General features: G+C 45.6%; 1 protein-coding gene across 2 annotated transcripts in view; it reads left to right on the forward strand.

The window, feature by feature from the left end:
• Positions 1-23,142, forward strand: part of LOC140648569 (mitogen-activated protein kinase kinase kinase 3-like) — an 82,832-nt gene that overhangs the window by 22,955 nt on the left and 36,735 nt on the right. For both annotated transcript variants that reach the window (XM_072854793.1, XM_072854794.1), the window contains exon 3: positions 15,987-16,096. In XM_072854793.1, coding sequence (XP_072710894.1) covers positions 15,987-16,096 — 110 coding nt within the window. The remainder of the gene's footprint in view (positions 1-15,986; positions 16,097-23,142) is intronic.

The following is a 23,142-nucleotide window of genomic DNA, read 5'->3' on the forward strand; positions in this document are numbered from 1 at the left end:
TACCACATTACTCTTGCAAAATCATACCTTACTTTCAGGAAAATGTCCATGCTCTGCTGCTGTGCTTGTAACCTGTCACACAGGTGGGACACAGCTGGAGGGATTGCCTGCTGTCTTCCCATCCCTGCTAAAGGGCTCCACAGGAGACGCATGCCTTACCGCCAGCAGCACTGCTGGGTTTGGGATTCAGCCAGCATTTCATGCATTTATGAGCATGGCAAAGGATGAGAAAGCTCTTTGCAGAACGAACATTGACCACAAAAACAATTCCAAAGTGGTCTACAAGCCATTTTGCCAGCCAGTGGCAGCTCCAGCAACTGTAAGGGTTTCTACTCCTTTTCTTTAATTTTGCTGAAAAGAGAAAGCTCAGCAGATTGAAGAATGAGACCAGGTTCTACCTCACGTGGGTGTCAGTGCTTGATTAACACGTGGAGCTAATTGAGCTTGGGTTGTCCTGTTTCCTTCACCAGAAGAGGCAGGTTACAGAGGAGACTAAATTAATCTCCTGAAATGGCTTCCTGACCTCGTGACCCAAGAAAGGGGAAGAGATCTCAGAAGCATACTGGTTGAAGCTGAGCACTTCATTTTTAGATTTGCAGCATTTACACAAGTTCACCCAAAACTTTTCAGGGCTGGTTGAAATGGTGCTTAAAAAAAAAAAAAAGGAGGTGGGGGGAATACCAGTAATTTAGGGATTGGCCTTGCAAAACTGGTAGAAAAGTGGTTCAGAGTTTGATAGTGGTTTGAATTTAAAAAATGAAAAATGTGAAGCCACTGCCACACCTTAACTGTTTGTCCTCCCCCATGGAGAAAGGAGAAGAGCAGTGTTTACCCCATCCTGGCTTTACCTCTCTGGGTTTTTTTGCTCTTTCTCTGTTACTTAGAACAGAGATTTTGTGGGGAGAGGACTATTTTAAAGCGAAGTAAAAAAAAAAAAAAATGGAAGGGAATAGAAAGTCCAGACCTGCTTCTTCAATATAAAGAATGACAAATTTCAGTTTAAAATCCCTGGTGAAAAACCCCTAAATTTTTTAGAGACATTTTCACTTTGAAGGCAAAAGCCACTCCTTTGTCAATGCAATATTTTTTTATTTTATTTTTTTTAAGAAGGAAAGTTCAGACTCCCTCTGAGCACCAGTAGGGAATGAGTTGCTGACTCCAGTCCAGTTCTCAGCAGACAGTCAATTTGATGACTTCTTTTACAGAGAGTGCGGTTGATAGAAACTGCTCGAGGTGCCTTCAGACTGTCAGCTGTAAACATAATATGGATGCACTGGGGAAGCAGTAATTGCGGGAACACCGTAGTGAAGAGAGCACCCTTTTGCAAGGCATTGTGACTGGTTTTTTGGGAAGGCGAGCTGAATTGGTAGGAGTCTTGTGCAGATTTGCAGTTCTGCTTCCACTTGTGTGTGGGTGGAAGGTGCTGTTCATATCCCCTTCCCCAAATGTCATTGCTTGGAGCATTGCTATAGCTCGTCACTAACGTAGCATCAATGCTTGTGTAAGGACCGGTTAGATCTGCTAGGCTGCATTCAGAAAGCATCACGGTGCAGTCCTGAGTCTGGTCTCTGGCTTGACTGTTGGGGCAAGATGGATGAAGTGATGTGTATCTTCATCAGTGTTACTGAGTGCTGGTTGTTAGTTAAAGGATCATTGCAACAGCTTTGCTGACGCACAGAAAATTAGGCTAAATTTTGAGGTTTTATTAGTTACACATATAGAAGGAGAGGGGGAAGTGAGTTTGTTTCCTCTACGCATTGGGATGGGGGAGCGTTTTCAAGGGAAGAGCAGGGAATTTGCAGTCATGTCATTGATTCCCTTCTGGTGGGCCACAGAGGAGGTGTGTTGGATGAAGTGATCTCTGAAGGTCTATTCCAGGTCTACCTTTTTTCCTAGGATCCTATTTATAGACTGCTTAGTGTCTCAGAGTTCAGCATAGGACTGTTCACTCCTGGACATGTTCTAGGGAAGCTGTATGACCTTGTATGGAGACCACAAGATGGGAAGTGGGGACTTCTGGCATCTCCATGCGCTGCACCTCTGACATAGCAGTTTGGTTGTGTCATGCGGTACAGTGGGCTTGGACTAGCCCTCTGCAGCCATGGCATCCCAGCGCTGTGGGTACGTTGCTCTGCTGTTGCAGGTCCAAGACAGTATCTCTACATGTGCCAGCTTGGGGCCAGCCTAAGCAGAAGTCCTTGGTGTTGGGTGGTCTTATGATGCATAGACGCAGCCATGACCATGTCACTTGACACTTATTCTCTTAGTGCTGTCTGTGAAGAATCTGGACATCTCTCTGCAGGATAGATGAGAGGGCTTAATTTCAGAGAAGACCAACTGGATACAGCATAGGATCTCGGGACAGAATTGTTCTAGTTTTGCTTCATGCTTTGGTCTTCAATAAATCACTTGGACTCCCATTTAGTGTTGTCTTGGGACAGTTTACTCCAGATGTGTAACAGTTGTATTTGTACCGAAGCATTTGACTTTTTCTTTGTATGGAAAAGGAAGGTGGTGAGAACAGTGGGATGGTTTGTAGGTGCAAATGGCGTTGGAAGGACTTTGTGATTTCTGGAGGGAGAGATGTGGTCATGCTGTAGGTGTTCAGTCGTTGCTTCAGAAGCTGACCACATGTTTCTTGAGTGGGTCAGGCCTTGGGTATGGAGGTGAAGTGGGGTAAGATGACTGAGCATGGGTCTGAGAGAGGCATCTTCAGGAAGGCTGGTCCCCAACACACCTCTCTGGATACTGATCATCCAAAACAGTGCCGGAGCCTGAAGTGGTTGTCTCCTGTCAGTTTGGTACTGTAATTCCTGCTGGTTGGATGAATAATACTAATTTTTAACATGGTGGTTGGGCTGGCATTCTTCTCGGGCCTCAGAGAGTCCAAGTGACATGTGCCTCTCACATTGGTTTTCTCAGTCTTGATAATGGGCAAAAAATTGGAGTGGAGAACATGTGTCCTAAAGCAGGATGTCCCACCGCTCACTCCTGGCACAGAGCAATTCCTCCAGCTCGCAGTCCATTGCCATCTGCTACCTCTCTGTGAGGCTCCAAGACCTCTTTATAATTTGATCAAGATGTAGCTGTGCCCCAGCGAGTGCCTATGACACTTCAAAAGATGTCCACATCTCAAATACAACACAGTGAAAGGACCATGGTCAATGGCTGTTAAAAATTGCTGTGTTTAAACATGATATCACAGCACAAATATTATTAAAAAAACCTGCAGAAGTTGGTATAAAAGGCACCAGCATGTTTATTGCCTAACTTCTTTTTATTTAAAAATTATTTGAGTATTCTTCATTCTGGCTATGAAATGCTGTGTGCATTCATGTGTATTTCTAATGATAAAAACTCCAGGAATGCTTATCTATTCTGTTCAGCGTATGTACGTACAACTCAAAGGTTTACGTCTTTAGTACTTTTCTGGAGCAAGCGTGACCTTTGCTTCAGCAGAAAGGTAATCTGAGGTGCAGGAGATGGGAGAATGATGCTTATTTACAGTATTGCCTTGACAGAGTGGGTGTGTTTGGAGAAGAAGGTTGCAGGCTGGGCTGGCAGAAGGCACAGCAGCTTGCTGAAGGAGGGGGCCTGTTTGCACAGCCACGGTCTGGCCATTTAACCCAATTTGGTGTTTTTTGGGGGGCCATTGAGATGGAGACAACTGCCCCGGTTGGTGGGGGGAGAAGAGACCGACTCTCCCTATCTGCTTGCACACAGGCATTGATGTCTCAGCTCTCCCATGCCTTGTTTTCCTCATTCCTCAATCTAAAGCAATGGTTTTGCTCTTCACTTGCTCTTTGCTCTTCACTTACTCTTTGTATGCGGAGAGCTATTAAAAAAAAAATTCAGGTTGAATTGCAGCAGTTTATCTTGTAATAAGGCACGTCAGGCTTTCTAGCTCAGCTTTTGTTATTTTCAAGAGGTGTCCGAGTTAAGAGGTGTCCATGTCTCCTTCTCCCTTTCCTGGCACTGTGTCCATTGCACCCAGGGCTCCTGTTTAGGGTCACGCCAGGCGCTTTGGGCACCTGGGGAATGCGGGACCAGACCTGCGTCGCTGTATTTGGGACGTTGCAGCTGTTGCTGCAGCAACAGATTAGGAGTTCACAGGCTCTGGGCTGTGGCTTTGAGCATTGGAAGTAGCTGGGCTGGGAGGGAGAAAGAGGTCTTTATGAGCCCGCAAATAACCTTCAAAGGTATCGGAGGTAGTCAGGGGAAATAACTTGCCAGCTATGTTTCTCGCTGGGTAAACATTTTTCTCCTTTCAAGTGTGCTCAAGAGAGAGGTATGGATTGGGGGGGAGAAGTAATATCTTTTATTAGACCAAACTGATAGAGGTAGAAAAAAATAGGCTGCCTTTTAGGCGCATAAGCCCTTCTCCAGAAGGAGCAAATTTTAAGCTTAGCAGGAAAACAGGCTGGAAAATTGCCCCAAGTTTAATTTAATTATGTTAATCCATTAAAGGAAACGGCAGCTAGTATCTGTGGAGCAAAGGGCAGGGTTAGCAAAAAAGCTGTGAAAGTTTGTTGTGGGATGAGAGAGAGAAACCAGTACCTAGTACCTTTGAAGTGGTGAGGAGTTTTGCAAGCAGATGCTGTGGGAGGAAAAGCATCGTGCCATAAAACCAAACAGCCCCTCTATTTTTTTTTTTTTTTTTTTTTCCCAATGCTCAGCGGACCTACAGGCATACAAAATTTTCTTAAATGTGGTTAATTTTGCTTCTTAAGGGTCTTTTTTTTTTTTTGCAGCTCTCCTAGACTAACTTTAATCTGCAAAAGCAAATGAAAAACAACAGGTTTGTCCAAGAGGTCTACCACGTCCATTTAGGACAGCTTATCTCGCAGCACTCTGTGCTTTTACAGGGAAGCCCTGACTCTCACTGCCGTATTCCTGTCTCTGCCTCCCGCCTTCCCCAGGGCTGCAAGTGGGAGCCCTCCGGTGCAGGAGCCAGCTCCGGGCTGGGAAGCCTTTGGCAGCTGGAACGGTCAAGGCTGGGTTAAGTTTCTTTTTGGTGCTCTGTGGGGTAAATGCTTGCTCTTTGGCTAACAGAGACTTCCTTATTTAATCTTTGCCATGCTTTCAAACTCCTTACGAACTTTGGTAGCAGGGGACTGAGGTGCGCTCTCGTCGTTCTCTGCGCGCCTCAAATGGGTTTGCAAACACGGTCTGTGTTATGGTCGCTGCTTCAAGGCCAAGTTTAGAGGTGCTTAGAGGCAAAGCAGCTTACCCAGTTACATCTGTGGTAGCCAACAAAATGTGTCATGGCCCATGCTTGGGCACTGCCTGTGGGGGTATGGCCAAATTCCTCCCCCAAAATGGAGTGGGCTCGTCTGCTCCCCTTATAGGGAGCAGCCCAGGCGTTAGGGGAGCTGGCTGGGGGCCCACGAGGTGGCATGGACAAAGCAGGCGGCAGGCTGACAATTAGCTATGGAAGGTGACAGGGCAGGGCTTGGGTGCTGATCTTGCTTAGTTGACTACATAGAAAAATAGTCTAAGGAGCGTAGAGCTGGTCAGAACTCCTCTTGTGGGTCCCAGCCCTGCATGGTGTGCTCGGTGCTGGGGACTGATCCAGGGCTAGGCACCATGCTGCCATGCTTTTGGCAGCAAAATGATGCCTGCTGGGGGCTGGAGAAGAGTTTGAGGGGTGACTTCTTAGAGAGATGGTGGGTATGACTACCACACCAGGGTCCTGTCCTGTCCCCCATGGCCTGGGGATGCGGATGGGCCTGTGCACCCTGCTGCAGCTCGGGGTGCCATGGTGGCTGGGCCTGGGCTGAGCCCCGCCGCCCCTTGGTGACAGGGTGCGGGGTCAGTCAGCAAGTGCTGGAGAAGCACTGAAACCCTTTATATCACTAAAAACTGGTGTGTTTTTTATTATTGAACCATCACGTCTCCTGCTCCTGGATCCAAGTCGCTGGCTGGATATGAGAGGCAGCTCCTGTTTTCCCCAATTCTGCCCTCTTCAGCAAATCTTCCCCCCACCACCAAATGGCACCCAGTTTTAACCCAGGTGTTTGCCCCATTAGCTGAGGAGGGTTGAAGGGTGTGGGGTGCCATGGCTGGACCCCCCCAGGTTGTTAGGGGCCCAGCGGCATCGCGCTGCTGGAGGAGGGGGGCTGTGAGAAGGAGGGAGGAGGCCGGGTTTTGTGCCTGAGCCTTTATCTGAAAGCCATGGGATAAACCCACAAGGGCAAAGATTTTTGCCCATCTCCAAGCTGACCAGCTCAGACGCCCATCACAGTGCAGCCTCCGAGCAGCTCTCCTCATCCTGTAACGCCAGAGAGTTTACATGGCCTCGTCCCTGAGCTGCTTCGCCCTAACCAAATCTGGCTGTCGGGATGTCACACGGGCTGTATCTGGGGGGGAAAATGGCTTCGTAGCTGGGCTTTGCTGCCCTCCACGTGTGCGGGGATGTATGGGGGACATGGTGACGAGTGTGCACGGGGATCGGTTCGTGGAGGAGGGCAGAGCATGGGAAGGCTCTGCCGGCAGCTCTGATCCCGTGGAATTTTACTGTGCACGGCACTGTCAGAGGAATGGCTATTTTGGGAGCAGAGGGTTGTAATGAACTGCAGACGTAACCCTACTTTCCCTCCCTGCTGAGCTAAACCAAACACCTTTTGGATCCTGAGTCCTTTTCCATTGCAAAAGTCCCTGGTAAATCTCTAGGATGAGGGTATGTCAGTATCGTGCCACAGCCTTCGCGTTCATCAAGAGAAATTTCTTGTATGATTTGTGGATTAGCCACTGAAACTTTTACGTAAGCGATAAAACTTGCTGTTCAATGCCCTCAAAAGGTTTTGGTTTTGGTGTCTGCAAGACAGCGATCACTCAGTGTTTTAAGGGCATCACTCTTGCCCTACCTAAACTGAAGTGAATTCCCAGTAGTGTTACCTTAGCTTTCTGTTTTTCCTGGGGAAATTCAGAGGGTAGTTGAAGTTCTTAGTTATCACGCATACAGTATCTCAATACATTATGATATAGCATATTTATTTGCTAGTTTATTCTCTTCTGCTGTTTTCTCAGTGCTCGTGCAGACATGTTAAGAGCCCAATCACTTAACCTTACATTGGAGGTGTTTGCTTATTTATGTACATGATTATTTTGGGGACTGGTTGGGTCCTGTTGTGGTGATAAGAATTAGTTGATAGTTTACTAATTATAATGTAATTATAATGTAAAAAATAATTGGTTAGCTTTTTTCAACAGATTTTTGCCTTCCCCTCAAGCCCATTCCTGAGCACTAATTTCTGTCTCCTTTTGCAAGGGGATGTAAAGGGAAGGGTTGTTTTTGATCTAAACAGGTTCTCTGATCTGTTGACTCTGCAATTTTCCCAATAGGTGTATGGGTCACCTGAGGGATAGCATGGGGTAGAGGGGGAATAGGAGGCAGGAACTCTCAAAATGATCTTTACCCCTGAGAAAAGGGTCTGTGAGATAGTATAACTGTACCCTAAAACCACAGATGTTTTACTGAGCGTTTGGCGTGATGGATGTCTGTAGCTGTCAAAAGCTTCTGATGGGTTTGGTTTTGTTTCTTTTCACAAAGCAGTTACTAGTTGTGCTACAAAAGCAAAATTCAAAATCCAAAATGATGCCATTTATGGAGAGCAAACGTTTACTATCAATTTGTCAGGTAACGTATTAATAGTCTTCTATACCTATTAGATGGTGCACCCTTTAGCATCATAACTCCTTGATAAGGAGAAACGTGCTTTCAAGAAACCCCAGCACCTCACGGCATTAGTTATCTGTGTGAATTTGTGTGTCCCAAGCTTAAGACGTCAGTGAGCAAACTCCTGCCAAGAAATCCTGCATATCAGAAGGGTCTTCCCTCACTTCCTCATGTAGAATTGCTCCGTGTGACCTGCTGAGCTGTGCCCTGCCCTCGAGCCGTACACAGGGGTGACCTTGCCATCCCTTGGGTGGGGTTGCAGGAGGGGGAACGGCAGCAGGATCCAGCTGCTGGTGAGCCTTTGCTGATTTGCAAAAGGAACGTGCTCCACTGGTGTGTCTGCTGCAGTGCACAGTAATCTGGACTGGGGGAGGGTAACTGGATCATTTTTCTCTTTATCAGATACTGAACACTGCTGCAGACAGTAGCAAAATGATTTGTGCGTGTTGGTTTAATTTACATGGAGGTGTATCTGCATCTCTGTCAGTAGGTGGATGCACGCAGCAATCTGTTTTGCGGCAGGTCATTCCCAGGCAGCCCTTCTAAGGGGGGTGAGTTACAAAACAGTATTTGTAGCTGCCTGTGAGTGTGTCTGGGTCCCTTCTTTACTTGCTTAGAGGCTTTTGTTATGATCCAAGTCAGGCTCTTGAGCTTCTAGCTCACTGGACTCCTTCCTAGTATTGACTGGGTCGGTCACTGTGACAGTGGTTACTTACTTATTGATCCCTTCTGCTATTTAGAATCATAGAATTATTTAGGTTGGAAAAGGCCCTTAAGATCACTGAGTCCATGCTGTCGTGGTACCTCAGCGCCTGGTATTTTGTGCATGGCCTGAATCCTGGTGGCAGTACATGTCTGTTGATAGTGTTTGCAGGTACTGAAGAAACCCAAAAGTCCTGGGTTTCTCTTCACCTCCAAGCTTTTTCTTCCTCTGGCTTTTGGAGAAAAGGCAGCGTTTGTCTTCACAAGCAAGTTCTTTGACACCTGCTTTTGCATAAGTTAGTGTTGTCTAGTTCCCTGGACCAGGAAGCATCATACCAGGAAGGACTGGTATGACATTGACCTTCTAACGAAGGCAGTGGGCAGCCCAAGTTGCTGTTGGCCCAGTAGACATGAACTTTCACTGTAACGCGTGGGCCAAGTTTGCTGTTACCCCATGGTTACACTGCAAATTGAAATGAAAAGGTGTTGTGGCCATTGAACATTATATGCTACTCTGATGTTTGCTCTGCTCTTCATGAAGAAAAAAAAAAAAACAACTGGGAAGAGCTGTAGGAATGAATTAAGGATTACTCTAATGTAAGAAGCTATGTGTTTCCATTTAGTTAAATGAAGAAGGGTTAAAAGGGGATGAGATAGCAGTCCGTGAATACCTGCAGAAGATGAGGGGGGATTTCTGTTAATAGGGAGGTCTCTAAGGTACAGGGATATCAAGATCTAATGAGTAGAATATGAAGCGAGCTATACTCAAACTGGAACTTAGAGAGATATTTGTTACAGAGAGGTTATTGAAATAAGTGCGTGAACTGTTCAAACTGAGACTTTCTGGACAGCTTTCTGAAAGAGGCTGTTTTGTGTGATTCCAGGTCAAGATCGTGATGCAGAGGCTGCTAAATGAATTTCTGTGGCCTTTGTATACAGCCAGGAAGGCTAGATCAAGTCAAGTCCTTTCTGAATTTAAGCTCCATTAATGTACTTAGCTCTGGCTGCAGACTTGTGTAGTATTGAGCAAGACTTCTGTCTGTCTCAGATTCCTGTTCATCAAATGAGACATAAAAAACACTCATGTCTCCAGCTGACAATTTAGCTGAAAGTCCATCAGGACAGAGACTGCCCTTTGTACTGAGTGATGCTGAGGTAGTGAGTCTTCGCTTTCAGTTGAGGTTCTCTTTGGTAAATGATAAACCTTGTATACCAGTTAATAAAAAAAAAAATGTTTTCCAAAAACAGAGAAAATGGAAGGCTGATGTCCTTTGTAGGCCAAAGTTAAGACTGTTAGTGTTGTAGTCATGTGGTTCCATATTTCTTTTCAGTATGTTTTATTACATTGCAATATTTTTTTCACTATATGTTCAAAGTCTTGCCTTTTGAAAGGGCTCTTACTGAAGGCGACAATGGTTCTGTGAGGCTTCCCATCCTCTCCTCATCCCCTCTCAGCCTTCACAGAGCTCTTCCCTCTGCCTGGGGATATCCCCAGCAGTTGCATCACCTTCCAGAGAGGTGGATGCTAGCGATGGAGGGTGCTGCTGGAATTTACACAGGCACAACGGCTGAACTGGGCTATCAACATCACAGCTGTGAAAAGCACAATGGGATCTTTAGTGACCACAAGCGGTCACGTCTGTGGTTTTACGTTGGATCCAAGCGGAAGCGTATATGACAGCGTGCGGCCCCTTAGCTACACACTCCAGCCTTGCTCAGTAATGACTCAGAGGACAATATTCTTCCCTCTGCAACGCCCAGGATTTTTCCCCGACTTTTCCCAGCCCCAGCTCTGCCTGGTGTGTGTGAGAGGCCGAAATCAGAACTTGTCGTGTTTTACAAGACTGTGTTTTACTTCTGCAGGCTTTTCTGTGTGCTTCATCCAGCTGGTGCTTTTTTTTTTTTTTTTTTTGCAGTGTTGATGGAAGCAGCTTCATGGAACTACCGTAAGCTGCTCTTAGTAATGACCTATTAGTGAAGCCAACAACAACAGCACTGTCTAGACCATCTGAACACAGCTAAATTATTCCTTTGTCCCTTTTTCATTTGCTTTCTCTCCTGACTGTTGAATTGTTTTGGGTGGTCCGTGTTGACCTTCAGGCTCACTATTTCTCCCTTGCCTTTTTTTTTCTTCTCGTGCAGCAGTGAGCCTGCTGTACTAAGACTGAAACTCCAAGTTCCTCTCTCCCGCATGCACACTGGAACCGAAGGCATGTAGCAGCACCGGAAACATGTATCTGAAGGGCAGAGAGATGTGTCATCTTGTGGCTTTTTGATTTCACTTCATAGTTGATTTTACTAAGTGCTGAATGCCCTAGATTCACATTGGTAGAGCCTTAGACCTGTGAGTCTTAACATACTACAGAACTGAAAACTTGATGAGAGAAGAAGGCATTCTCTTTTTTATAAGATCCTGACAAAATGAATCAGTGTACTTTTATTAAAGTATAAAACCAACCTTCCCATGCCCACTGTAGCTCTGCTTGTCATTGCTTCCTGGGAGGGCTCTTGGCTGACTTCTTCCATGTGTTCATCTCCTCTATGTGACTATGGATTTCCCCCCGCCCCCAAACCTTTGGGACATTAATATCTTTGAGACCTCTACTATATTTGGTTGGAAGTGGTCCTTGATTGGGTGGGCTGGTGATGTGATCAAATGAGCTTTGTCACAGGAAGATGATTTTAAAAGTGCAAAATTGGGGTGATGGTGGGAAGTAGGGAAGAAAGAAATGAGTTTCCCACTAAGGGAAATAGCTGAAAGTAAAGAGCTGAAGATGGAAGAAGAGACACTGGGGGCAAAAAGACACGGCCAAACACAACTGATTTTTACATTTCATTTTTGCTGTCTGTGTAATCAGCTTTTCTTTGTCCTGCTCTTCCATAGTAGAAGTATTCCCGTTTACACGTTGTGCTGGAGAGAGAGCAGGCTTCGTTATACAAGTAATTCATCCTGTCAACCTACAATACCTTAAGTGAATTTGTACAAAACGGTGCAAGAGTGAAGCTGGGCCAGAAGGTTGTTCAGGAGCAAGAACCTACTCACATTGCACAAAGTCAGTGGTTTCCATGAGTCTCCGAGTCCATCTGAGCTCTGCAGATACTTCATTGGTGTTGTGCAACTTGCAGCTGTTTTGCTCTGGAGCCGTGGTAGAGCTTGGGGAGATGTTTGCTGTGTAGTCTCAATGCTGCCTTCTCACAAGGCTGCTGCATATTTGGGTCCTGCCAGTGCTAGATCAGGAGAACCTGATCTTGCATGTCCCTTGGGCATGGGTTTCCTATCAATTCCCTGGCATTTTCCCCTGGGAAGAGCCATCCATCCTGCACCCTCTGCCCGCTCAAACCAAGCCAAATGGAGAGCGAGCAGCCTGTAACACCCCTTTTGCCGGAGAGGCTTGGGAGTGGCATTTGGATTTAATTATCCAGTAAGTTTCAGTACTTGTTTGAATTTTGACTGAACTGGCTGAGCTGGCTGCTTGTTTCCATGGAACAAAGTTCTCCACCCTTCTTGGGAGTCAGCTCGGAGACCCCAGGAGCAGTAATTAGGATGGGCAAGAGGCTTAGTCTGGAAAGCATCAGTTCCTGTGCAAAGCTGTCACAGAGAGGACTGGGAAGTGTCAGTTTTGCAACCGATGATGCAAATGGTGCTCCTGCTCTGAAGTTGCTTCAGAGGATGGTGTGGGGTTTTTTTCGCTTTGTTTTGAACAGCTGAGGCTTCGGTCATAGTCCCTCTGAAACTGCAGTTCTCTTGAACTAAAAGCACACTGTTAAAAGTCGTTAAAAAGCTACTTAAGCACATAGAAATACATTACTTTAAGGAAATAACGTATTCCTGCTTGTGCTTAAGTCGTATTCTTTCACGCTCCAGCAGCAGAAAACAACCTTTCCTGTTCGTATAGGAAGAAGTTTTCTTATCTTATTTTGTAGCAGTGATGGCATGGATGTGTATTTTGGTTTTTTGGCAAGTAACACTCATGTTTTATAATAAAAAATTCTCAAATGCTCTTCAGAATGTTCTTTGGCATAGGCTTTTTAGTAGATGGAGGAACAAAGATGCTGAGTGGACAGCCTAAATATTAGAAATACATTCTCTTTCCTTCTCTTTTTTTTTTTTTTTTTTTCTCTTCTAGTACCTGATTCGGGACAGCTAGGGCCCAGTTTTACACCACCGATTCTAGGTTGATTAAGTTGATGGTTGGGTATTTGTGAAAATAGGCTAAATTTAAGCAGTTACTGAAAGTGAGTGGATGCTTCTTGCTTTGCTATGTTGGGAGAGATGCAAAAGGACACTTCTGGCAGAGATGAGTACCCTGACTTTCTAAGGAAATGTGATTTTTCACAATCATGCAGGTGGGGTTGCAGCACCAGGAATTTTTAAACCTGTATTTGATGGACTCGGAAGACTGCATTGCAAAAAGTTTTGACAAAACTGATGGGTAGGTAGAGGAGGAAGACTCAGTTAATGCTTTGAGGGCAATGTAATATAAATCCAACCTTTCCTGGACATTGGAAACCCCTTGGTGTTTAAGGAGAAGACAGAAGTCCATGGGAAATGGGCCTTCCTTGCTTTCTCTATTAGTAAACAACTTGTCACAAGTTAGTTTGAATACCCTGACTTGATGGCCAGCATAAGCCCCATGTGGCAGGGTATGCAGCGAGGACATCCAGGTTTTCTGTACACCCCGCAGAGGTGATTTTTCAATTGCAGTCTCTCTGCATTTTGCAGGGTTGCTCACCTCCAGCTTCCGTCTAGTGAAATTATATTGCAATCCCTTGTGACTACTGTCTGTACGAGGGACAAAGTAGCCTACCCTATAGGAAAAACACTGAAGCAGTGACGCTGAATACTCATCTCTAGTGGTAATAGTGGTAGGATCCACTTGAGCTCAAAGATCTCTCTTTTTTTGATGTCTTCAGTGATGCCATGTGCTCGTCAGACATCCTAGCAAAAGTGTGGTTCATCCTATTGGTCTTGGATGCATGGTTAATCCTTGCGGGTACCCATGGGATGTGGTGGGAGCTCTCTGGGATGTGGTCTACGGGGGGTTTGGACCAGCTCTTGGGGGCTGCCAGGTCTTTCTCTTGGGAGGAATGGTGGGAGCAGCCAACAGTCACTCCAGAAAACTTTGAAGTTACTCTGTCCCTGTTTGTTGGTTTATTATTATTTTTTATTATTATTACTATTGACCTCCAGCAAACCCTGCTGTTCCTCCTTGGGACAGGCAGTGCTGACTTACAAGTCCTGGACTATCCTTGCAGAGCACCGGTGGGTTAACCAGAGATGCATCTCCTGGCAGATGCTGCCAGGCATGTCCAGGAGGGTTTGGAGGTGGGAGAGCGGTGGTGAATCGGGTGGTTTTGCTAGTAAAAGCCCAGCTCTGCCACTGCCTGCTGAAGCCCTGTTTCCCCATGACATTACGGACCACGTTTTGTGTCAGTGAGTTCAGGAAACTTTTGTTGTCACTCGGGTTGGAAAAAAGAAAGGGGTGAGGGGCATTTTAGAGATTATAGCTTTGGTGGAAAATTCCTGGAGGGTGGTGTGTGGGGTTTTTGTTTTTGTGGGTTTTTTTTAACTTGTCCCTCCCCCTTTTCCCTTCCCCCTCCACCAAAAAAAAGGCTTTTTTTCTTCTTTTTTGTGTTGGTTTTTTTCCTACTACAAAATCTGTCTGCAAAACTATGCTTGTCCCCAGAGGTCCCTTTAAAAAAAAAAAACAAACAAAACCAAAGGCAACAACACAAAAAACCCCAAACAAAAAAAACCCAACCCAAACCCCAAACTACTATGGGAACATTCTTGTTCTTGTTGTTGTGTTTGGTTTTGTTGGGTTTTTTTTGCCCCTGAACTAGAACTGAAAGTTATCTTTTTCTTGAGTAGTTTCTTGTAGCACTTCAGGTTATGCTCCCTGACACCCCTCTGGAAAAACATACCTGTCTTTTTAGTGGGTAGGGAAATGTGGAAGAGAAGAGGAATTGCACTTTAATGTACTTTGAGATGAATTTTATTATTTTGTTTATTATATGTTTAATATTGATATATAAATATATTTAAAATATAATATAAATATATATATACATGTGCATTGCCTACAGTAAAATGTAGGCATTTTCCTAATGCCTGATGCATACATTATAGCTCATTTCTGAGCTCTAAAATAAAAGTGACACTGAATTTTAAACATTTTCCCCCATTTTCCCCCTTATTTCTTTAATGAGATGTCTCTGGGTGCACAGCATGCATGAGAAGTCTTTTTCTCACATCTTTTTTTTTCCCCACAGCTTCAGTCCTGATACAGCCTAGCAGGAGGAGTGGGAAAAGAGGAGATGATGTTGTATCTGAGTATGAGGATCCGGGACACATACCTCTCTGGGGAAAGAACCTCAGTATTTGGGTCCAGTCCTGTCTGATTTCATATAGTTTTTGTCATCTTTCACCTCTCCAGACTTTGAGTTAAATCTGCAGGCTGGCTTGGTGTAGGGGTGGCTCTAACACTGGAGACACTTGGTTTTACACAAAATGCAGTAGCTGTATTTGTATTTTTACAGTAATAGCGTCACGTGCCTAATACCTGCCTGTCTTGCCTGTATCGTGAATATGGAGCATGCAACGGGTTCTCACACCCTCCTAACGAGTATGCCGTGCCCTAGATCTTGATGGGGTTTTTAGTGCTTGTGGTTGGTATTTTGCAATGTAATCGTTTATAGCTGCTTTAAGAGACCACAACCATCGATGTAAAAGTGTTGAGAAGGCGGAGATTGGTTTCAGATCAAATGGGTCTTTCAAAGTTCTCTAGTTACTGCAGAAATCAGAAATACCATATGGGCTGTCAGTGTGTCTCTCTCTTCTGTCCTGCATAGTTGAGTTTTGTTACCTCTGCTAATGAGTTTCTTGCCCTCTCCCATGGTTTCTCACTGGCTCTAGTTTTGAAAATCAGTTGTGGCTCTTGAGCATCTTTAATAAAGGGGGAGGAAAGGAGAAGATCAAGCACTGAACAGGCTGCCCCTCTGGGTGGAGGGTGGAGGTGGTGGAGTCACCATCCTTGGAGGAGTTCAAAAAACATGTAGATGTGGCATTTTGGGATATGGTTTAGTAGGCATGTAGGTGTTGGGTTGATGGTTGGACTAGGTGATCTTAGAGGTCTTTTCCAATCTTAATGATTCTATGAGATGAAGAACTGTTTTGTACTCCATCACCTTCTGCATGAGCCTTCTGGGTCCTGAAAGGTTTCTGTCCTATAGAGCACCACCTTATACCTCACAAACTGGATCCAGGCCCCTGGACAGTGCATCTGGCCTATGGGTCCCTCTCGAAAGGGCCCCATGGGCAGCAGACATGGGCTACGAGCTGGAGGAGCAGTGGTCACCCACACTCAGCCACTGGCTTTTCTGAGGATCTGTCTGACCTGTGATGAAGAGACCTGTATTTCCAAGGCACGATGGGCTGGGAGGGACTGTGGTGTAGCTTTTGAATGCCTCTCTTAATAGGAAGGCTGGACGTCGTGTCTTTTGAGCCATTTGGGTTGAAAGATTGCATTTGCAATGCTGTATTTTGACTGCGTTTCCAGGGGCGAGGTTGACTTCCACACTTCAGTTGTCTCTGCTTCTTTTGCAGATGAAGAAGAAGCTCTGAACTCTATTATGAAGGATTTGGCAGCGTTGGGCAAATGTGGGGGGCTGCTGGACAACAACAGGAATAAAAACAGTGTCCACTCCAGCAAACAGGTAAGGCATTGCTTGAGTCCACCCCAAACTCCAGTAGACCAAAGAGGTTCTCCATGCTGGGAGAACACAGTTGAAATGTTAGAACTGAAGTTAACAAGTGCTGCAGGAGCTAAGCACATCAGAAATAACGTAATTTTATCAAGGCGTAAGCTTTAGGACTTCTTTTTGAAGAGCTGCAAAGAAGCTACAGGCATCCCTGCATCACAGAGGAGCAATGGAGGAGCAGAGGAAGAAGGGTGATACCCCAAATCATTCACAAATATGGCAACAGAGCCTAAAACTGGTTTTAAATCTCAAATCTCACCCCAAGGCATACTTTCTCTTGCTTAGCACTGAAAGTAGTAGAACTTGTTACGGGCTATGCAGCTTTAAGATTTGGATTAGTCAAATGTTTTCTGTTGACAGCGTTGATGAAATACAATATTTATCATGTGCACATTGTACTTCAGATATTTGAAAGACAGACTGCCAACTTTGAGCTGTAGACACCCAGGCTCTTCTGGGAGGAATAATGTCATTCTTATATAAAGTGTTTAAATATTAATTACTGGTGTTTATCTTTATGCTCCTAAAACCAAACATTTTGGCCCTGTTGCACACTCAGAGTTGATTTGGTGAGCAAAAATGTAGTCCCTTGAGCAATGTCAGAAATTATTCGCTGACATTGATATAATAGCTAAAGTGGATTTAATAGCCTGTTTGCGTATGGAACAAATATTATGCGAACGTGAAAGTTGTGAAGAAAGAATTCAGTTGTCAAAATAGCAAGGAAAAAAGAAGGGGAAAAATAATTAAGGAGGCCGGGAAGCTGCTGGAGAAGCATGCGAGCAAGTCCACTTGGAATTCCACTTCCAGTGCTATGGCTTAGAATAAGCTTGCAATCAACTTTGCAATTGCTGAATGCCTAGCAAGGAAGAAAACAAATTGTCATTTTCTGTCGTTATGCATATTTTAATGGCACTTGTGCTACTAACAAAGAACTCTGTATGCAGAGGAGAAAAGTGCGCACGTAGCATGTCTGTTTTAAAGTGTGTCCTGGCGGTAGCAGCTGTCCAAGTTGAATCACTGGATTTGTGTTCAGCTCATGCTGAAATAAGTCCAAGATGTTTACAAAACTGACCAGAGAAATTCAGAGCTTGCTCTCTGCAGCTGCAGGCAAAGCAGACAATCCAGCGCAGCTTTGGATGGCTCCGAGGGTAGCATTTTCTGCAAGTTGATGGGTGGGGACCATACCAAGCCATCTCGGGTTGCTTTCAGGATAGCAAAGAGTTTTAGACTTCTCTTAAATAACATATTTGTTTTCTCACAATGGGGGAAAAATCCCTGCTGTCGCTTCTGAAAACTGTGGCTATAAGTGCTGCAGATGCACAGTTAACCAGATAATTAGTCGAAAATAAGGAAAATAATAGGTTTCAGTGGCTGAATTCTTATCTACAAAAGTTTCATAAGGTTGACATCTTGCAATCAAATTCGTATCCACAGCCCATCCAGTCTGTATCTTCATTTATAAATCACCAATAGAGTTATGTTGTGTTCTGATAGCAGCTTTAGAATTGTTGGCTGCCACTTGCGTTTCATTTTATCATATTAGCAATCAAACTTTCCTTCCCAATTACAACACTGATGCTTGGAAAAGCATTGCCTCTTTTATGATTTTTCTTTTTATCCGTAAGCGGACCAGCCGTAGCTGCGTGCTCATTGTTACTCAGAGCTCTCTGATGGAGGAGATGCAAATAGTCAGCATCCCGCTCTCCTCGCGCATCCGGGGTTGAGAATTCAGACCAACAGGCCCCATGAGATGAAAGGGCGTTGGAGTATGTTGAATTGTTGCTTCACTAAATTGGACTAGCTGGAACAAGTCTGGCTCGTGGGGCAATGGGAGTCTAGTCTGCGAGGTGGGGAGTGGCCAAAGTAGGTGGAATTAGCGGGGATTTAGTTCATGTTTGCAGCTCAGAAACTTTTAATCGACTTGTTTGGGTCACTTTTAGGGTTTTTTTTCCCTTGTTTTTTAGCACAGAAATTGATGTGGGGGAAAGATTCCTTTGGAAATGCTGTTGTCATGCCTGTGATTTGTTGTTCCTTTGGTACTTGGTGTTCTCTTTTCTTTTTTTCTTTCTTTTTGATTTTTTTTTTTCTGTGATCAGGTTGGCTGGTTGGGCTGACAGATGCACTGCACAGTCTCCCTTCTTGGAGAGGGAGAGTGAGGCATGGGGCATTTAGATGCTAACTTTTCCTCTTGGGAATCTCACTGTAGGTGTCTCTTATGAGGCCCTGCAGCAACATGCTCACATTGAAATACTTGGGTCTGGACGTTCAGTTATTAGATTAAAAAAAAATATTTTTTTTCTGTAGAAAAATGCTCTTCTGAGGCATGGGAATCCTTTAGTCAGTGTTCCACATTTCCACTGAAAAGCAAGAATGTGTTGACTAACTAGCCTGTCCCTTTGTGGCTTGCAGCAGTTTTTTGGTCCACAGAGAAACACAACCAAAGTGCTATCTCATCCCTGTCTCCTGGAGGGGTTCCTTAGTGCTCTCTTGACAGAAGTTGAAATTTGGAGCCTGCCAGATAGTATTCCTGGTGGGCTTGGGCCACACAAGAAAATCGTCTGTGGTGGTGTGTGCTGCACAGTATTTCTTCCCAAAAATATCGCCAGTTTTGCTTCAGATCATCTTATGAAATGAACATCCTTTGGCAAATTGCGTGAAAATCTTTCTTTTTTTAGCTTGCTTTCCTTACAAATGAGTTTAGGACTAAGGCTGAGTTTCTGGATGTCTAATGCCTCATGGTAGAACCAGCTGGAAATGAGAACAGCGATACTTGATGCACGGTGCAGATGAGCTTCCTCCCTTAGATTGCCCAGGCAGCTGGCAGCAGATGTGATGGCTGAGCTTGAATCTCCCAAGTCCTGGTCAGGTGTGTCAGTCACGACGTTACTCTGCCTTTCTGCCTTGTGAGAAAACAGGGTAGTGGGATAGAGATGGACACCCTATTCCTTCCGTGTGTAAGTTACAATCTTTAAAACAGAACTGTTCTTTGGGAACAGAGGGATCATCCTGACGTTATTCCTAGTGCATCCTGTGCACTATTATTCCTCCATTCCTTTTATCGCTCCATTATTCCTCATGCATCCTCTGGCATGGCTGGAAGGAGTCCTTTCAGGCAGTCTCCTGGACAAAGGAGTCTGTTTATAGCAGTGACTCTGAAGAGGGGAAGGAGGAAAAGGCAGAAAAAAGATCTGTATTGTAATCACTAAGGAAAAAGATGAGTGGGATAAGAAGGGAAACCACAAAGAATTAGAAATCCCAAACAAAAGCATGGAGAAGAAAGGAGCAATTATATTAACATTTATTTTACATCTATTTATGTGCACAGTCATTTATTTGCATAAATAGCGCTTGGCAACTCGCAGTATGAAGTTGGTTGTCAGTGCTGCGCTTCGGTCTAATGACAAGGCATTGGTGTGGGCCTCTATCACAGCTGATGACAGCTAGCAATTCCTCCGCCACGTTAATTTTGATTGCAAGTTCTTTCACAGCAGTAAAGTCCAATACTTCCGAGGAACGTTTTCCCATGCACAACAAATGTCAGACTGACCTAAAAGTTGTGCTTTTAGTAAATTACCCCCGGACTCTCTTTTCTTTGGCAAGTTGGATGCAGGACAAGGCTTGCTCATAACTGGAAAAAAATGCAGCTCATGTTCTAGGGGTCTCTGTTTATAGGTCTTCAAGCAGCCTAAAAGGAGTTTGGCTTTATCACATCTGTTTTACCGTTGGGGAATATGATGAGGGTCCGTAAATACCACCTTGAAGATGGGAGACTCTATGAGGAGGTCTGCAGGGATTGCCCCACCTGGGGGGCAGAAGCAAGGGACCAAGAGGGCAGCAGCACCGGTTGGGAAAGGCTTGGCTGGAGATGACAAAGGCAGTGGAGTCCCAAGAATTTGGGGAAGAGGCTTTCCCTTGTCTGTGTGTGGAGCTGACTTGGGTGCTAAGAGGGTAATACCAAGGAGAAATCCAGCTGGAAAAAAAGCTATTCCCTGCCAGGTAGGTGGTTTTGGATAAACATTTTGAAGCCTGTGATTTCTTCTGATGTATAAACCGAAAATATCTATATCAGGGAGCAATGAACCCTCTAGACATCATCTTTCCAGTGGCCCCTGAGCTGCTCACATTCTGGGCTTGCTTTTTTGGAGGAAAAGAACTGTAAGGATCCAGGAGGACCAGGATATCTTGTAGCTTCCACCCCCCGAGAGGAGAAGGGGGCAATCCCAGACAAACCCTTTTCTGTCTGATTGCTGAATAACCCAAAGCGCGTGGGGGTTCTGTGCAGATAATTCCTAATGACGAGGATTAGTCATCTCCTATTGCGGTTTAGGGACGTGGTCCAGATGTCTGGCTTGTAACGAACATCCCGTTGCTAAAAGCAGGGGCGAGCACAGGACTAATGCAAACAACGTGCACGTCAGGGAGGTGCAGAAGTCCCCTCCGCCTGGCCCTGTGGTGCCAGTTTCTCTTGGCCAAAGCCAGAAGTTGAGGAGAAATCCCACCGCTTTGTGGCTTTGTACAAAGGAGTAATTTGTACAAAGGAGTAAAATGTACATTAGGAGAGCACTAATGCTTGAACGCCGCACCGCTCAGTGGGGTTTTCTCATTGTTTCCTAATCCAACAAGTAGAAAATGAGAGAAGTGAATATAATCCCTCTGCTTACTCTGCAGCATGCAGAAGTGGGTCTCCTTCATTGCCCCTGTTTTGCCCAGGGGGGAAACTGAGGCAAAGTAAGTGCCCAAGGTCTTGTGGGTGGGTAAGAGCAAAGCTGGAATGAGCCCCCCTTGGTGCAGCACGGAAGGGAAGGGGAGGCCCCTTGTGATGATTTTTTTTCCTGCCTTTCTTGACCTCAGAAAGGTTAATGCTGGAGTCAGAGGCTTTGTCCCAGGTGGTTTGTGAGGCAACCATGGATTTGGATGGAAGGAGTGATCCAAAGGCTCTGTCCCTGTGGTGTCTCAGCATGGGCAAAGCTGTTCTCTGGTTAGGTTTGACGAGCAGCTTTAAAAGCAATCCACAGAGGTGGAGTCCGACCAGAACGCTGTTTCTGACGGTGGCTGAATTTGGGAGGAGGAGAGGGCATGATGGGGGGAGTCTTTGAACTTGGCAGTCATCTGGGATTTTACAGCGTGGTAGTTTTAGGTGCTTCAGCTCTCGGTGCCACACTAGTGCAGGGGCAGAGGTGGAGGTGCGGGGCTGTCTTCTCCGCTGGGTCCCTGCCTGCAGTCGGTGGCATCGAGGCGATGTAGCGAGGGTGTCCCTGCCCCATCAGTTGCCCTTCTCCATGGGCATGGTATTGCTCAGCTTGGACTCATACCCCCTCTCTGATCGACTCTTTGGGTGTTCAGCAGCTGAGGGTGCTCAGCACCTCCTGTTCCTCCGAAGCTACTTCCATTTTAGGCCTAACAGCATGTTTTCCTGCTCTCCATGCGTGCTTTTATTACAAACAGCAGTCAGCTCTTCAGGGATCTCTGTATAAGATCATGATTCACCTCGTTTGGAAACACTTTTTCAATTTTTTTCCAATGTTTTCCTTAATCTAAACCAGCGTGCAGGGCTGCTGGGTCGAGCTCTGGGGGCTGAGCTTGGCCGAGCCCGCCGGGGTGCATGGTCCCCAGCCGAGTGCCTCGCAGGCAGAAGCGGTTGCCCCCTTTCCCCCCCCGATTCCCGTCAGCAAAGCTCGGCAGTTGTGGTCTTTTCTCTTCGTGAAATTAGAAGTTTTGAGGAAGGAGCTAAAAATACCACAAGGAAAGCCTGGAAAGATGGTGATGGGTTTGTGGCCACTGCGGTGGCTTTGCTTTTTCCTTTCCGAGGCAGATGGCAAGAAAGAGTAAAATACCATTTGTTAGCAGGGCTGGAGGAAATGCCGGTACGAGTATCTCGGAGAAGAAATTATTCCAGAAACGAAGGGAATTACTGTGGTATTTCCTGTCAGGGTTGTCACTTATTTTGTTTGTGTCGCAGCAGGGCCTTACAGGCGCCAGCTGAGACGCGGGCTCCTCCGTGCCCCATGTCGTATGGAAACGCATGTGGAGAGGGCAAGGTTGCTCAGTGCATACAACCTAGGAGATCAAACATCTAAATTTTGTGCCTGGCTCTGCCACTCTGCTGCTTCATAGAATGAATCACAAAATCACAGACTGGTTTGGGTTGGAAAGGACCTTTAAAGACCTTCTACTCCAACCTGCTGCCATGGGCAGGGACACCTTCCACTAGACCAGGATGCTCAAGGCCCTGTCCAACCTGCCCTTGAACACTTCCAGTGATGAAGCACCCACAGCTTCTCTGGGCAACCTGTTCCACTGTCTCACCACTCTCATAATAAAAAATTTCTTCCTTATATCCAATCTAAATCTACCCTCTTTCAGTTTAAAACTGTTGCCCCTTGTCCTGTCACTACAGGACCTGGTAAAAAGTCTCTCTCCATCTTATAAGGTCCCTTTTATATATTGAAAGGCTGCAATAAGGTCTCCCCGGAGATTTCTCTTCCCCAGGATGGGCTTTTTCTTCACACCCTGAGGCAAAGCACTTTGTGCCTCAGTTTCCCCTGCTTGCTCCATTACCTGCCTCAGCTTTTAAAGCGCTCCATGAAACCATCAATGAAATCCTCTGCCAGAGCTCAGTGTTTAAGGCTGGTGCCTTGCGGCATGGCCTTACCCCTCTCCTCCACCGTATTTAACACACACCCTTCTTGGACATCTCAGCTTGTTCTCCTACACCAACTAATGACCTCTTGATTGCGGGGAGAACAAGGCTGCCATTGACCTCATTTGACATCTGATGGCAGGGAGAGTAAATAGCACGACTTGGATTCTGCAAGGAGGAGTCACTGTTGTCTTCATTCCTCACAAAATTGCAAAAGTGAGTAGGACCCGGCAGCCTCCACCACCTGCCCCTCTTCCACAACCTGCCCTCAAGCATTTGCACGTTATGTTGAGGTCCTTACGGAGAAGATGCTGATCCTGCCTTCCCCTCGATCGTGCGTTTGAGATGCTGGGTGCAG

Source organism: Ciconia boyciana, chromosome 2 (genome assembly GCF_034638445.1).
Source record: "Ciconia boyciana chromosome 2, ASM3463844v1, whole genome shotgun sequence".
Taxonomy (NCBI): Eukaryota; Metazoa; Chordata; class Aves; order Ciconiiformes; family Ciconiidae; genus Ciconia; species Ciconia boyciana.